Source organism: Rhamphochromis sp. 'chilingali', assembly GCF_963969265.1.
Source record: "Rhamphochromis sp. 'chilingali' genome assembly, chromosome: 15".
NCBI classification, from domain to species: Eukaryota; Metazoa; Chordata; class Actinopteri; order Cichliformes; family Cichlidae; genus Rhamphochromis; species Rhamphochromis sp. 'chilingali'.
In genome coordinates, this window is record NC_137942.1 from 2,286,223 (window position 1) to 2,301,234 (window position 15,012).

The following is a 15,012-nucleotide window of genomic DNA, read 5'->3' on the forward strand; positions in this document are numbered from 1 at the left end:
AAATGCTGGACTGTTCATAAAACACGCAGTTTTTTACATTTCCTATAAACAAAGAGTATTTAAAACAATAACAACTGAAAGGGAAATGTTTGTGGAGAGTGTCATAATCTGCCCTGTTACTGATCATTTTTCAGTTTTCACTGTCGTAGGGGAGCAAAATACATTTGGACCATTTCCCAGAATATAATTCATGTTGTGTAACCACGGTAGGAATAATATTATGAAATGTGATGTACAGTAGTGGGCTGAGAGTGTGTTTGATTATGTGTGTCAGGCCTGTTTTTATAGCACCATGACTCATCTCTCGCCTCAGCCTCCTGAGGAAGAACACCTACACGCATAATTAATGAAGTGTTCTGGCAGCAACAGCTTGAATGAGGCAATCTAAGATAAAATAGAGATTAAAGTGTATTTACATCTGGGATGGATCATATTTATACTTTTCATGCAGTGGAAATAAACACTGACTGAACAGTCTTCTATGCGTCTTCAACAGCTGTGCTTTTATTCTGAAAAGCTTACGGTCATTTACAGGGTGTTTCCCCCCATAAATGCTACAGGATACCCTGCTTTATCATGCTTGTTTACTCTAATGGGGCCAAAGTTTACAAAATGAACATCATAATGATAATGCATAATACTGGATACGGAGGTCGTACAAACCCAATATTCTACTTTTGAGACATCCCTGTATCTGTGCAACAGCAGAGAGGTTTTTGCCTCTGTGTGTGAACTGAAGCTGTGAAACACGCTGAGTGATGCACCGAAGCAACGTCCCAGAATTACTCTGCTTAAAAAGTGGTTGAAAAATATGCTTTTTGTAAAGCACAAGGATGTGTGTATAAGTCTGTATATATCTGTAAATATGTATAACTATCGGCATGTTAGTGGGGTTCTAAAACCAAATGCAAATTGTAAGCTAGTATTTATGATATGATGGGGAATACACAGGAAGAAAAAGTGAAAAGGGACATGATTAATTAAGCTAACGCTTCTTCTTACTTCTTTTTGAATGTTATTATTATTATGCTTATCATCATTAGCATCTTTATTATTATTTAATTGTTTGTTTGTGCTTTTTTTCCCTCTTTGTGTTGTTATTTTTACATGTTCAAAATACAATAAGAAGAAATTTCGAGGACCTGATAGAAAATAACCAGCATGTGTGTATCCACGTCAAACTTCAGCATAAGTGTCGTAATGGAAATGACATTTAAATAAAACTCTCTCTTTACCTCAGCAGTCTTTTTTTCCCCCACGAGGTATTTAAGCACAAAGACAGCAGCAGTGATGACATCATCAGTACGTGCCACATTAACGATGTCAGCTGAGTTAACATTCATTAGTATAAAGTCTCTCTGCTGTTTGGTTGCCACTCATATACACTGTATGTAATGATATAATAATTTTTCACCTTATTTTTCTAAACTTTCCATTGTTTATTGTTTGAAAACAATAAAAATATGTTGTGATGTTCCAGCTGACTCAGCATGAACACCAGAGGAGGAAGGACGTGCTCAGAATCCTGGATTTTCCCCAACGTTTAATGAAAAGCTGAATTTAGTCAAAAGGTTTGATCAGACATAACAAAACAGGCACATTACATTTAAAATGAACGACAAAAATCAGACTTCACGGCTGTAACAGACGTGCAGAGTCAGTGAGTGGAAGAAGAACATTCATTATTTCATTTAGACTAAATCGCTCTCAGGTTAAAAACAGACACGTAAAAGACATCAAAATAAAAAAAACATTTTTTCTGGTTACAATTATTTAAGGATTAAATATTCCAGCTATTAACATATTCAGTGCAGTTGGTTAATATAAAGAGTCATTTGATCGAGTTTGTGTGTCTGCACTGAAGGCGAACAGTTTACGGCTCCACAGTTTTACTCACGTTAACACAAAACAACAAGATCAGGTCATTCTTAAAAAGCTCCTTTAAGGTGCTTTACAAATATACCACTCGCCATAAACACAAGAGAACAATATTTAGATTTTCTCATTAAAAACATGACTTTGATTGAAGCCTTGGTGCATGCTGGTGGATTAACCAGGGCAGCTGTGGCACACGTCTGTCCAAAAGTCCTCCACAGTGATGTGAGACTGATGAAAGAACACCTTTAATTTAAGTTTCCTCAAGTTTAGTTGCTGCTAAAGTGGTTCTACAGTTTGGAGGGGGAACTTTATTTTAAGTGACTGTACAAAAACCAAACAGAGAATTAGACGTGTGTTTGTTACTTTTTATGGCTGATCACAGCTCGTACAGGAGTTGTTTTGGTCCAGTTTTGTTGTTCTTCCTTAAACATAAAGTCTTTTATAATGACAAATAAAAATGTAAATCTGTAAAGTCAAAGGAACGATCAGGTTAGTTGAATTTTACTCTGAAAGAGTGAAAGAGCTTCCTCGAGTGTTTTTATACCCACAGCTCTTAAACCAACACCAGCAGGACGTGACTATTTGCTGGTTGTCCTGTTTCTGGTATCCGTGTGAGCTCAAATATTCATCATCCACCTTCAGGCTGAGCAGAAAGCTGTAGACGCGATGAGTCGGCAGCTTCAGGCGATGTTCTCTGTGACGCTCTTCCCATCAAATATAAAAGCATCTCCCGAAGGTCGTCTGTCTTTTTCCTGTCCGTTTCCATCTCTTTATTTATTCAGTCTCTTCCCTTTCCCCCGCTCCCTCGTCTCTCCTCTTCCTCCATCGCATTTCTGGCTCTCTCTCAGTCAACCTTGGTGCTTTTGTGTCTCCAGGGATAAATCAGCTCCCCGACAAACAGCTTCTTGACCAGAGCGGCCCATGAGTCTCTGGGGTAGCAGCTGTATGTCGGGGTGCGGTACAGCTGCACCACAGTGCTGCACTTCAGAGGGTTTATCTGAGGAAGAAAGCATCAAAATAATGGCTTACTGTCAGGAGGAGCACACACTGATGACACATTATTAGCACGCTGAGGTAGGAAGTAAGGTACAAACAAAACAAATGCACCTGCAGTTCTTATAAAGTCCACTAGAGGCGCCAGCAGTGAGTCGGTCCCCGTGGGCTCCCACGTTAAACTTTACAGCAGATATAAACACGTTAACCGTCTCATTAAGTGTCAGTTTTATTTACTTAAGTGTTGTAGTCTGTAAGTTTTTGGTTCTTTTGTTTTTTATTGAGCTTCATCTGATATTTCCCCTCCTGAGTTCCTGGATCACAGCGGCGTGCCAAGTCTGAGTTTTCCTGTTCCTCAACCACCAGATGTGACCTCAGCATCTGTTCCTGCACCAAACCTGTCAGACGTCTCCTCAGGACCAGCCGTCAGGCTCTGCTGCTGCTCGCCCTCCAGCGAGGTCCGGCCTCCACCCTTTTCTGTTTCTCTCTGCAGCTCCATCATGTTAGTTTTCTCCAGCGTTGGCTGGCTTATGTTTATTTCCTGTTTTCCATTTTTCTTTCAGTGTCTTGTGTTAATTTTACTTCCTTTTTTTTTTTTTGATCGTCCGCCTCGCCCAGATTGTTCTCACCTGTCATGTGTGTTTATAGCCCCGTCTTCCTCTTCCTGTTTTTAGAGGAAGTCAGTAGTTTACCTGAAGTTGTAGTAGATTGTGTCCTGCTGGAGCCTTTGGGTGAATTTTTAATGTGACCAATAATAAAGTTGCTGTGCAGTCAAGAAAAATAATTTGGCCTCAAATGTAACAAACTAAGTATTTAGCATTTAAAACAAGCAAACAGCTGGATGATCATGGAAATTTCATCCAGCTGTGATGATTTGAACACAAAGAGGCTTCCTTGTAGCAGCCAATGAGGTGCCTCCATGTTTAAATCTGCGTGGTAAGACAACGAAGACCTGTGTGACCTCTTACCTCCATCAGCAGGTGAAGGGCGGTGCCCGGCTCCTCACACAGCACCTGGAACTTTACACCTTCTGAAAACGTGCACAAAGCCTCACGATGAAAACCTGCACACCTCCCCCACGCAGTTATTTAAAGGCTTTATAAAGACGGTTCAGTAAAGCGTACCTGCCAGTCTGTAGGGTCTGAAGAGGCGGAGGCCCATGGCAAACAGCGGGAAGGAGTTGATGAAGTCCACGCTGAGGTGGAGGACGCCCTGGAACAGCACCACCACGAGCCGGAGCTGCACGACACAACGAGACCCGGGAGTCAAAAAGAAACAAACAAAATAATGGATTGGATTTATATAGCGCTTTTCGAGACACCCAAAGCGCTTTACAATACCACTATTCATTCACTCTCACATTCACACACTGGTGGAGGCAGCTACAGTTGTAGCCACAGCTGCCCTGTGGCAGACTGACAGAGGCGAGGCTGCCATATCGCGCCATCGGCCCCTCTGACCATCACCAGTAGGCGGCAGGTGAAGTGAAGGCGTACCAGAGTGAAGACCAGGTAGTAGAGGGCGGTGGTGGGCAGCAGGAACAGCAGGATGGTGAAGAGCAGCGTCCCGATGAAGAGCTGGAAGAAGCACAAACACAACAACACTCAGAGAAAATTCTCTGCATCTCTAAGAACTGATGAAGATTATGTTGAGTCTGAGGCTCTCGATGCCTCCTCTTCCTCATGATAATTCATTTTTTAAATAAATGTAAAAATCTTGGTATTAAAGCTCTTGAGTTAGTTTGGGTTTGAAGCTCCTGTGATGAGGTTTCAGATCAGTCTCAGCATCCAATCGCTGACAAACGTCCCTCTAAGAGGGGGCGTGTCTCCTCTTCACAGTAGGAAATTAATGCGCAACCAAATAAATCAAATTACGTTTGTTTATTCAGAACATTTTACACCAGAGTCGAGCACAGAACAAGCAAAATCAGGAATAAGTGCAAGAAACCCAGATGTGATGCTCCCATTTAAAGACTGCTCAGTAGAAATCTATGAATGCCTTTAAAGAGCCAATCAGCAGCTGAGCCTGGAACCATGAGCCAATCATGCTGCAGAGCTCATTCACAGCTCCTAAAGCTGAGTGGAGGACGATGCATTCACCGTTCTCGACGCGGTAACAAACATCTTTCTTTGATTTCTTTGCCTCCCTGATCCTGGTTCTGCTGGAGGTTCTTCCTGTTAAAAGGGAGTTTTTCCTCCCCACCCTCGCCAAGAGCCTCTCACAGGGGATCGTCTGATTGACGGCGTCTTCTCACCAATATTTAAGGTTCTTTATCTTATAAAGTGTTGTTGTGAAATGGAGCTGTATGAATCAAACTGACATCAGTGGTGCTCAGATATACATATAGTGAGGAAAACAGCTTCCGAATCCTCATTTTGGGATAAATGTACCATTTTTTTTAGCAGTTTTTAAATAAGATTTGACTCTCATCTACATTTGTAGAGACTCTTTGTCTCTACAAATGTAGATGTTGAATTCATGGATCTCTACCTGTTTATTCTCACAGGTGTTTGTGGGTTACCTGGTCCACGTCATAGGAGCAGGAGTCCACTCTCTGCCGCAGGACGTTCCACTTCTTCCCTCTGAAGAGCCTCCAGAGCGACGAGAGCCCATAGATCTTCAGACAGTACAGCCTGACAGAGACACAAACAGGTGATGAGTGACTGCTTAAAAGGAACAGGTAGATATCTGACACAAAGACAGGTTTCATAGAAGAGCTCTGCAGAGGCCTGTTCAGCTGGTAAACCACCAGCTTTATGCGCAGCAGCACTGACAAATCATTTCAAGTGTAGTCACAGAAAAAGCACCACGGCTGTAATAGGAGCAGTCATTAATGACACACTCAGTCTGTTTGACAAAGACTAAGAGAGACAGAGAAGCTTTCCGTTTGAAGCACAGCGAAGCTTCTTCGACTTTCATCCTCTGCAGAGCCGAGCTGTGTTCACGGCAGGAGATATTTTTAGACCCGGGCGCGCAGATTTAATAATAATAAAAAAAACTCAGGCAAAAAGCTCTCAAAGCGAAGAGCCGGCGGAGCATAAATATGTGAGGAGGAAAATGGGTAATATTTCACTGTGCACCACGGGGCGAGGCACTGCTATCTTTAGAGCAAATACATAATTTAGTCAATCCTTCACGACAGCACTCAGACTCCCGTCACACCACACGGCAGACTAACAGGAGAAATGAGGTCTGTTAAAGCCAAAGCAGGTGAGTGTACCTGAGAGCTGACAGAACAGAACCAAGATTTAAGAAAATGAAGATTTAAATGTCATCGAGCTCATCTTTTAATCCTCAAACGGGATTCAGCAGCGATGACGTGCTGTTTCTGCAGCTGAACACGTCTTCAGGTTAAAGATTAAGAAGAAATACTCATTAGTCCTGTGATGCTCTGCAGTTACTGGCTGACCTACTGAAGGCAGCAACATTTCCTGCTGCAGAAGTTTCAGTTTCACACGCTTGTGCACAAAATATTGTAAAGAGTGTCATCTCCAAACCAGATGTTTGCTTAGTTTGAGTTTGACAGCAGCAGCCTGAGAGGACGTATGACAGAGTCATCGGTTCATCTGCAGTGTGGTGTTACAGGGATGCAAGCATGCTGTCACTTTTAAATGGTAAGAAGCGCTAAATAAAGGCTGCCAGGGTGGTACCAGAATTTAACTTGACCCTAAAATCTTCCAGAACCAAAAAACTCATCATGAAAGTAAGAATGCCCCAAATCTGATCCATGCATGATGCTGCATGGAAGGGGCCCTCAGCACCCAGACATGAAGAAGGCCCAGCAGAGGCTCGACTTCTTCAGGGTTCTCAAACAAAAACAGCCCGTCCTCCCACTGCTGCTCCATCAGCACCACCGAAACCATCACCAGGTTCCCACCACCCTTCCTGGAGGACATTTGGAGCCACCGCTGCCTGATAAGAAGCACCAACAGAACCACGAACTCGCCCCTGATAATACTAATACTAATATATTTATATATTCATGTGCTTGTATATTTTCTGAGGATATTTTAATACATTTGTATTCCTTATTCTCGCTTCCTTTCATTGTACTTTGTTCAAAGACAATAAATTCATCTGAAAACCAATTAATTGATTATATTAGAATATTTTGCAACAAAGTGTTGTGCAAAAATCTTAAGGCACCCTCATTTCTTTATATTTGTTAGTGAAATGTGGAACAGTTGCAGGGATTAACTGAAACGTGTGCAAACACAAAGAAATACATTAGAAAATTAAACAGAATAAGTTAATATTTATTATTATGACCACCTTTAATCTTCATCACAGCCTGAAGTCTGAGGAAACTCTCTGTCATTAGTTTAAGTATCCTCAGTTCTCCAGCCTTCGTGGAGGACGTTCAAAGCTCTTTGGATGTTTCTGCCTCTTGTTCTGTTCTCTGTCAGGACGATCTCACGCTGCTTCAGTAAGTCTGAGGTCCGGCTCTGAGGAGGCTGATCCACGACTGGTGGTGTCCCACAGGTGTGTTGGCATCACTGTCAGTTCATAATCGTCAACACCGCTGGTTAAACTGCAGCCCACATGTCCATCACTGATGCCCCGTCACAGATTTTCAGTCCAGTTCTTGTGTAATTTCCATACCTCAGCCTTTCCTCACAGTTTTCCTTGGCAATGGCTTCTTGACGGCCGCCCTTCCACTGAGACCATTACTGATGGCACGTTCATACTGAAGGGTCACGTTTCACCTTCATCTCTCTCTCATGGTTTGGACCCTCCTCTGAATCTTCACCATCTTCTCACAGTCAACAATGACTCTGTTCAGCAGCACAGTGCGAGTGTGAACATCTAAAGCAAACAGGCCTGCAGAGCAGAGCGTGCACCAGCTTAGGCGAGGCTCTTCCAAATGTCCAACCCTGTTATGTAACCGTGACGTCAAACAAAACATCCTGCAAGTCAGATTTGGTTCTTTTGTGAGCGGCTGCAGAAATGAATTATGATGCTCTCATCTTCATCTTTCAGTTTTCACTATTGTCCAAAAGGTATTTTATAGTAAATTTACCGGCTGTGTAAAAGTTTTTATGTGTAAGATTTTAAATAGTTTCTTTTTGAATGAACTGCTTTTAGCAAACGTCCCAAATATGATCTTAAAACCCACCAATTTGGCCTCCATCACCTCAGTCCGGTCGATTATTTCATTATTAATAAATTCTCATTTCTAGACCATTCTCGGGCCATTTTCTACCAAGAAGTTTTTTCTAGATGCACAGAGGAAGGAAAAGATTTGAAAGCACTGCCCCCTGCAGGTTATCAGAAGTACCTCCTCTCACAAAGCTTTACCGCGTGCTTATTCAATAAGGTGGTGAGATGAAAACTAAAAGAAGTCCTAAACAGTCCACTCATCCAGGTCCAGAGGCAGACTCGTCCTCAAACCCAGCAGAGAAGACTAATCTCTGCGGAGAGTCCTGGGTCTGTCCCAGGGCTTCCTCCCATTAACACCTCAAATGGCTCCTGTTGAGGTGGAGGAGCATCAGTTTCACTTCCTCACCATCCTCGCTCTCTAACCCTGACACCCACAATCTCATTCTCTCCTCACAGCTTGAAGAAATCAGCAGCTTCACCTTCACACAGACACTGTGCACATCTGTCGGCCTCATGCTCCAGGCCTTGTTGCCTTCACCGATCAGAATGAGCTTTGCTTCATAGCGGAGTAAAAGCTGGCCGTTTCTAAGACATACCTGGCTCCGTAGACATAGAAGCAGTAGATGTGGAAGGTGAGCAGGGCCACCATGTCTGACAGCAGCGAGAGGGCAAAGGTCAGGCCAAGGCAGGCCGACAGACCTCCGTACCACAGGATCCCCTCGATGAATGGAGACATCAGGTGGATGTAGCCTGGATGGAGAGACCAAGCAGCACAGTGAGAGTCAGCACAAGCTTTTGTGTCACTTTAGCGTGAAAAAGATTTAAACAAATTAAAGGAAATCTCAACACTGCAGAAAACCTCCTGATACTCACTGATCCAGAGGTGTATGTGGTACAGGAAGAAGCGGCCCAGAACCTGGTCCAGGGCCCGGTTCATCTTCAGCCCGGCTGGAGCTCCCATCAGCCACTGCAGCAGCTCCTCCAGCTCTTTAGCCACATGCTGAGGAGGAAGCGCAGGAGTTTAATGACAGAAGAACAGAAGCTGAAATTACACCAAATCCAGCCGGTTATTAGCGACTTAATGAGGCCTGTCGGCGCTGCGCAGGGCGCTGAAGTCTCTACATTTATAACATGAAGAGTTTTTGTGCCTTCAGGCTGTTTCCACAACATGATCCAAACACATGTCTGAGCATCATTAGTTCACTTATCAAGAGACTGTTTTTGTTTTCAAACCTGGAGTTTCTATAAAGCAACAAGCTGAAATTATTAAAGCTAAACTTTTTCACGTTTTTCCGATCCGGCGCGCAGCATCCTCTAAACTGCTTTTTGTCTCCTGGATGAAGCAGCAGTAATGTCTGATTATGCTCCTTCGATCCGTCTCTTGCTGGCAAAAGATGCTCATGAAGCGCAGGCAGCACAGGTCATTGGGCTGTGCCCCTCAGCAGGCTTCTGGAAGTTGGCCAATCAAAATAAAGTTGGTGTTTTAAAGAGACACGAACTAAAACAGCTTGTGTGAGACAGGAGGGCTGCATGAAGGCCAGCATGAGGTACACATGGATCCTTTTTTTAAACAATGAATCATGCAGAGCTGCTTTTTCCAACAGTGAACTGCAAAAACAAAACCAAGCTCATATGTCATGATGGCGATTCTACATCAAAGACACGACCATGAACCTGTAAAACAAAGACCAGTCTGCGAATCGAGGACATTCATTCAGCTCCAGCATTACTCAGCTGGTCCCTCACACTTGCACACAGCAAAAATCTCCACAGAGCAATAACTTACATCAGCTGCAGGCATCAGCATGTTAGCCAGCGTGGCGATGTGGTCGTCTCTGTAGAGCCACGACATGAGCAGGACGCCGAGCCCCACGTCCACCAGGAACGACACCAGGATGTTGCCTTTCCTGCCGACAGACATCAAAGCGGAGACGCGGCGTTACAGTCGGCTCGGTTTCAGCAACAGTTTCAGTACAAACCAGGTGAAGCTCCATTTCTTCACCAGACGCCCACCTCATGAACTGCTTATGCTCGATGGCTGGTTTGGGCGAACTCAGCGTCCTCATGTGTTCGGTCCTGTAGCTGATCTGGACACATGTGGACAGTTTACTGGACAGGAAGCGCAGCGGGTAAAGACTGAAGATCCTGCATGAAACAGAAGAGGCAGCTTAGAGCTTTACAGCCGCGGTCGGGACTTTCTTACAATAAATGCTGGACTAATAAATAAGAGCAAAACAAAGAAGGAAGCAGGAAAAGTACGTCGCTTCTTCAATTCAAAAAATAGTTTTTATCCAGCTTTGCATTACTCCAAGTCTGTGGAGGTGAACAGAGAGCCGAGTTTGAAAGCAAAGCTGTCGATTCACCGGCTGAGCTACGTTCTGACCATGAGACCAACAGAGTGAGTCTGAGGATACAAGCAGCAGAAATGAGCGTAATGATGCTGCACCTCCACATTAAAAGGAGCCAGCTGGGGTTGTGCAGCATCTGACTCGATGCCTCCTGGCTGCCTCAAAGCTGAGGCATTTTGGGCATATCAGAGTGGGTGAGGTCCTGCAGCAGAGCCAGAAGCTGCTCGATAGCTGCTCCTTCTCTGCTAGCTTGGAAGGATCTTAAAGCTCCTCACAGAAGTGTTGGAGGAGGTGGAGAGGGAGGCCTGTGCATCGATCTACTATACAGCTTTTCTATCAGTCTTTATTAACAGATTAAACACACCCAAACGCTGAGATGTAATAAAGTGTAACTACCTCGAACTTAATCCGTGCTTTGATTTTTTTAGAGGATTTTAGTCTTTTGCACAAACAGGACTTGAGCAGATTGCTTGAAATGAGTGTTTTTTATTTCATTTTTTAAAATGAATAAACTCACTGAAATTAAAACACGCAAAGTGAAAAACACTGAACAAGAATCTTCTCGTGCAGAAACTGAAACGGTGAAAGAAGGCACGGCAGGATTATAGTTTGTGGTTTATTCATCATGAATTAACAGGATGTTTTGTGCAGTTTCCAGCCGGGGGAGGACAACCAGCGATAAAACAATCAGCACATTGATCAGTATATAAAATTATCTCTCAGCTGTAGCTCTCTTCCTCTTACCGGATGCTGCAGAGCCACGTCCACAAGGCGAGCAGCCAGCTGATGAGCACACACAGCGGCACTGAGGCCTGTTTAAGCAGCTCCACGATGATGCTGGCCTCCCGGCCTTCAGACTGCCAGTGCGTCGACTTCAGCGGCCCGTCATCGTAGCAATCCAGGAAGAACAGAGGCTGGCTGCGCGCTACCGTCTGGAACACCTGCAACAGGAAGAGGAGGAGCATGTGAGAGATCACCAGCTGCCCACATCAGGGATTGGACGCATGTTGGTGGAGGAGCTGATTTGAGAGCTTTGCACCAGCACGGAGACATCACAGTTTTTTTCTCCTCTCTACCTGTTTCAGCTCAGACGGCGGCTCGGTGTCGAGGTCAGGATCTCCACTCTCAGTGGGGTGGAGCTGCGACAGCATCACCTTCCTCTGCTCATAGTGGACAAAGATCACCTTCTCCTCCTCCTCCTCCTCCTCATCATTTTGCTTTTTTGCTTCCTGCTGAGTTTCTTGCCCATCTGAAAGTTATTCAAATCAGAGCACAGAAACTTTCAAATTAAATGAAGGACATTTTATTGGACATTTAAAAACAGAAAAGAAAAATAATCTTAAAAACAGAAACAAACTGTCAGATAAAAAAATGAAAGACAGCTGTGAAAAAGGAGAACTATCATTCCAGGGTCAGCAGGCTTAAAAGAGTGGGAGGAGCTAAAGCAGCTTAGTTCAGACAGGATGAACTGCTAGGCTGCGCCAATGCCTGCACCTGTTTAAGATAAATGAGGATTATTTTGAGCTGAGAATCATGCAAAGCTACTCTAGCACAGTCCAGAATAAAAAAAAAAAGTATGGAAAAGAAAAGCCAAGGAGGAAGCAGATTCCAGTCTGAGGATCTTACTTTGGTTCCGGTTGACGACCTCACAGATGAAGCCCATCTTTCCCATTTGGCGACTGACCTGGAGCCAGCACTGCTGGGGGAAAATGGTGCTGAGGTCCCTGAGGAAGCTCTCCATGCTCTCCTGACCCTCTTTAGGCAAACTCCAGGAGCCGAGTACCGTCAGCTCCACCCCGCTCTGGGCCTGCATCTTAGAGACGAACACAGAGGACGGCTGAGGGACTGACGTCTGGCTCACGTTGCTGAATGGATTCATCTGATCATCTGCAACCTGACTAAAAGTTTTCCTCTGCATTGTGTTTAATTCAAAAGTCAAAGGTGACACCTATTGGACAACTTGTGCCCTACAAAGACTCAGCTCCCTCTTTATAATCACCAACCTGCTGGATGTACTGTTTGACCTGCCCGGGGATGAAGGGGTAGTGAATGACCGCCAGCACCACGGCTGAGTCATGACCAGAGATCCAGCGGCCCACCAGCAGCCCGCTCTCCGCCCGGTTACAGCACTGTGGGAAGAAAATCTTCAGCACCATGACTGCACTGTGGCTCAGAGTCCAGCAGCTCTGATGATCTGAGAGAAATAAAACAAGCAGAGGTAAACTTTAACTTCAGTTACCGCCCTGACGGAGAAATCCTTCATCACAGATACGCGTGCTGATTAGCGCGTGCAGGTCCCTCATTGGTGTCCACACCTTGGTTGGAGACACTCGTCTAACCCTGGAAAACTCACTGCCAGCAGCAGATATTACAAAAGTCCAACTTGGAAATCAAAGAATTCTGAAATAAAATTTATGTGAACATTTTACAACAGCAAAGATGGCGGTAAAAGTAAAGCGTTGAGGAAAAGCCTTTAAAAAAGTTTCAGCCAGTGTCTTAAAAAGGTTTTAAAGCCTCTTCTCTCTAACCTCTATTCTACTGGTGCTTTCCTGACATGAAGCCCAGCATGGCATCAAGGCTCAGTTTCCCAGACATGGAATAAGCCTGGACCTGTTTTCAGTGGGACACATTCACGGAATACTTCTCCTCATTTAGGAACAGGTCTAATCTATGTGTACAACACACTGTATGTGTGTATATATACACAAGAGTAACAGTAACCAAGTACGAACTACCCGCCGAGGGGACAAAGAAGTCCTTATTAATGAAAAATATCCCCGCGTTTCCATTTAAGTGCTACGACAGGAAAACCACTCAATCTTCCATTTTTTGAATGGAGTTCGGCAACAGAATGGAACAGGGTTAGAGACGGCTGTCCTCATTTTTTGCCCTTCAATCAGAAACCCGATTGGAGCACAACAGGAAGCCTGGGGCAGGGATGACATTGATTTCCGAGACCACGAAGCCGGTCAGCTGCAGTTTTATCTGCAGTGTTATTACAGAGTAACCGCGGGAACATAAAGAAATTACCCATCACGTCAAAGAGAAGAGTGACACCCCAACCTGCTGGTTTATCATGTCCCCCACCTGACAACCACCTAAAAGTTCTTCGCATTTTTCATTATTTTTCGTTAAAAGCGTTTTAAAATCAATGAACTGAAGCTCGAACAAACAACGGAAAGATCAAAGTGTCTAACATCACTGCGGAGACGAGACACGAGTGTTAAAAATGCAACTTTTACCTTGTTTAACACGACAACAAGAGTTCACCTTCCCTCTGCAGCTACGTGCAAACCGTCGGCGCCATCTTCGTTGTTGATAGTCCGTGCGATAAAACGCTCCGGAGAGAAACACGCGTTAATGACTGTGCTGCGTTCCTCTTACTGCGATTAGATTTCAGTTTTTGAAAGAATTAAAAGTCTCACATATTTTTTTTTTACCAAAGTTTTTTTTTTATTTGAAAGGGAACTCTTTCAATAGAGAATATTAATAATGTTATTTTGAAAAGTCACTATATTAGTTTACATTCCTTGTTGTTTTATGCTAATAGTTTGATCAGGATTTTCTGAATTGTAATGTCTGAATGAAGGTATTGATCCTTAAGGGGAAACGTTTCAACCCAAAACATCCCAGAACAATAAAATAAGCATTTAAAGTCAACATGTAGTTCTCCTTACTCATAATTCCAGTTTACACTGAATTTATTACGTTTGCTTCAAAATTGAATTTTACCACGTTCACAGGCTTCAGCATTGGCCACAAGACGCTCCTCTGATTTTGAAAACAGTAATTCGTGTCGGCGTTATAAAGGACTGTGTTTCTGCTAATCCTTTTTAATTAATTTATACGGTTATTTCCTCTATGAAAAACTTTCTATATTCACTGTCTTCATGCGGTCCTTTTAAAATAATAAGAAGATATTATAATACTATAACAACATTTATAATTTACCTGGACCGAAAACTTTAAAACTTTATTATCCACAAATAATCAAAATCGTTAGTTTCTCTTAGGTTCTTCTTTTCTGTTAAGAAAACCAAGTGAAATGATCAAACTGATGTTTTAAAATAATCAGCTCATACTCACCAGTAAATGCTCAGTGTGCTGGAGCTGCTGCTGTGAATGCACAGTTGGTCCAACTGAAGAGATTTTATCTCCGGCTGCAGTGACACAGCAAGAAAAGAGCGCGAGGAGAAAGAAATATCAGAAACCTTCTGGACGAAGCGATGTTAGTGAGCGGGCAGAATTCAAGGCCACAGCAGCAGATCTGACTGAAGCTTCACAGATATCAGCAGATATCACAGGTTCCAAAATGAACATGAGTGTGGCTCAGCCCTTTGATTTATACCACAGTAACCTTTTATTCATGTCACCGAGCTGCTGAAGCTGGCATAAAGGGGAGGTTTCAACACGCTGCTGGATTCAGGTATAAAATTCAATAAGAACTGCAGCTGGACTTGAACCTTGAGCCTCAGTGTTTAAATCCACTGACAGACAGAACCAGCCGAGCTCTCCAGCAGCTCTGATGGATCAGAAATTTACTCTGAGGTTACAAAACATGCACACGAACGAAACGGACAAAACCTCCTTAAAACAAAAGTATACACGATTTTAATTCAGAAAACTTACACAGAAGATCTTTAAAGCATAAGACTACCTGCTGGAGAAGTGGGTCATCTGGAGGTTTGATCTC

General features: G+C 43.6%; 1 protein-coding gene across 2 annotated transcripts; it reads right to left on the bottom strand.

The window, feature by feature from the left end:
* Nucleotides 1-1,517: 1,517 nt before the first annotated feature.
* Nucleotides 1,518-14,489, bottom strand: pigq (phosphatidylinositol glycan anchor biosynthesis, class Q). Of its 2 annotated transcripts, none has more exons than XM_080905510.1 (14): nt 14,406-14,489; nt 12,323-12,513; nt 11,946-12,132; nt 11,396-11,568; nt 11,064-11,260; nt 9,985-10,116; nt 9,758-9,878; nt 8,845-8,971; nt 8,568-8,721; nt 5,393-5,504; nt 4,368-4,448; nt 3,996-4,110; nt 3,840-3,901; nt 1,518-2,875 (listed from the first exon to the last, which is right to left on the bottom strand). In XM_080905510.1, the coding sequence occupies exons 2-14, from the start codon at nt 12,473-12,475 to the stop codon at nt 2,723-2,725; spliced, it is 1,767 nt and encodes a 588-aa protein (XP_080761636.1). In that variant the 5' UTR covers nt 12,476-12,513; nt 14,406-14,489; the 3' UTR covers nt 1,518-2,722. The 2 variants fall into 2 exon arrangements, with proteins under 2 accessions (XP_080761636.1, XP_080761635.1); XM_080905509.1 differs by lacking the exon at nt 14,406-14,489 and adding an exon at nt 13,562-13,704.
* Nucleotides 14,490-15,012: the final 523 nt, after the last annotated feature.

Coding starts and splice junctions, on each gene's coding strand:
- pigq (XM_080905510.1), bottom strand. CDS start 12,475: ATGGTGCTGAAGATTTTCTTCCCACAGTGCTGTAACCGGGCGGAGAGC. Junction 11,569..11,945: donor GGTCGTCAACCGGAACCAAA/GTAAGATCCTCA, acceptor AATAACTTTCAG/ATGGGCAAGAAACTCAGCAG. Junction 8,722..8,844: donor CCACATACACCTCTGGATCA/GTGAGTATCAGG, acceptor CTCTCCATCCAG/GCTACATCCACCTGATGTCT.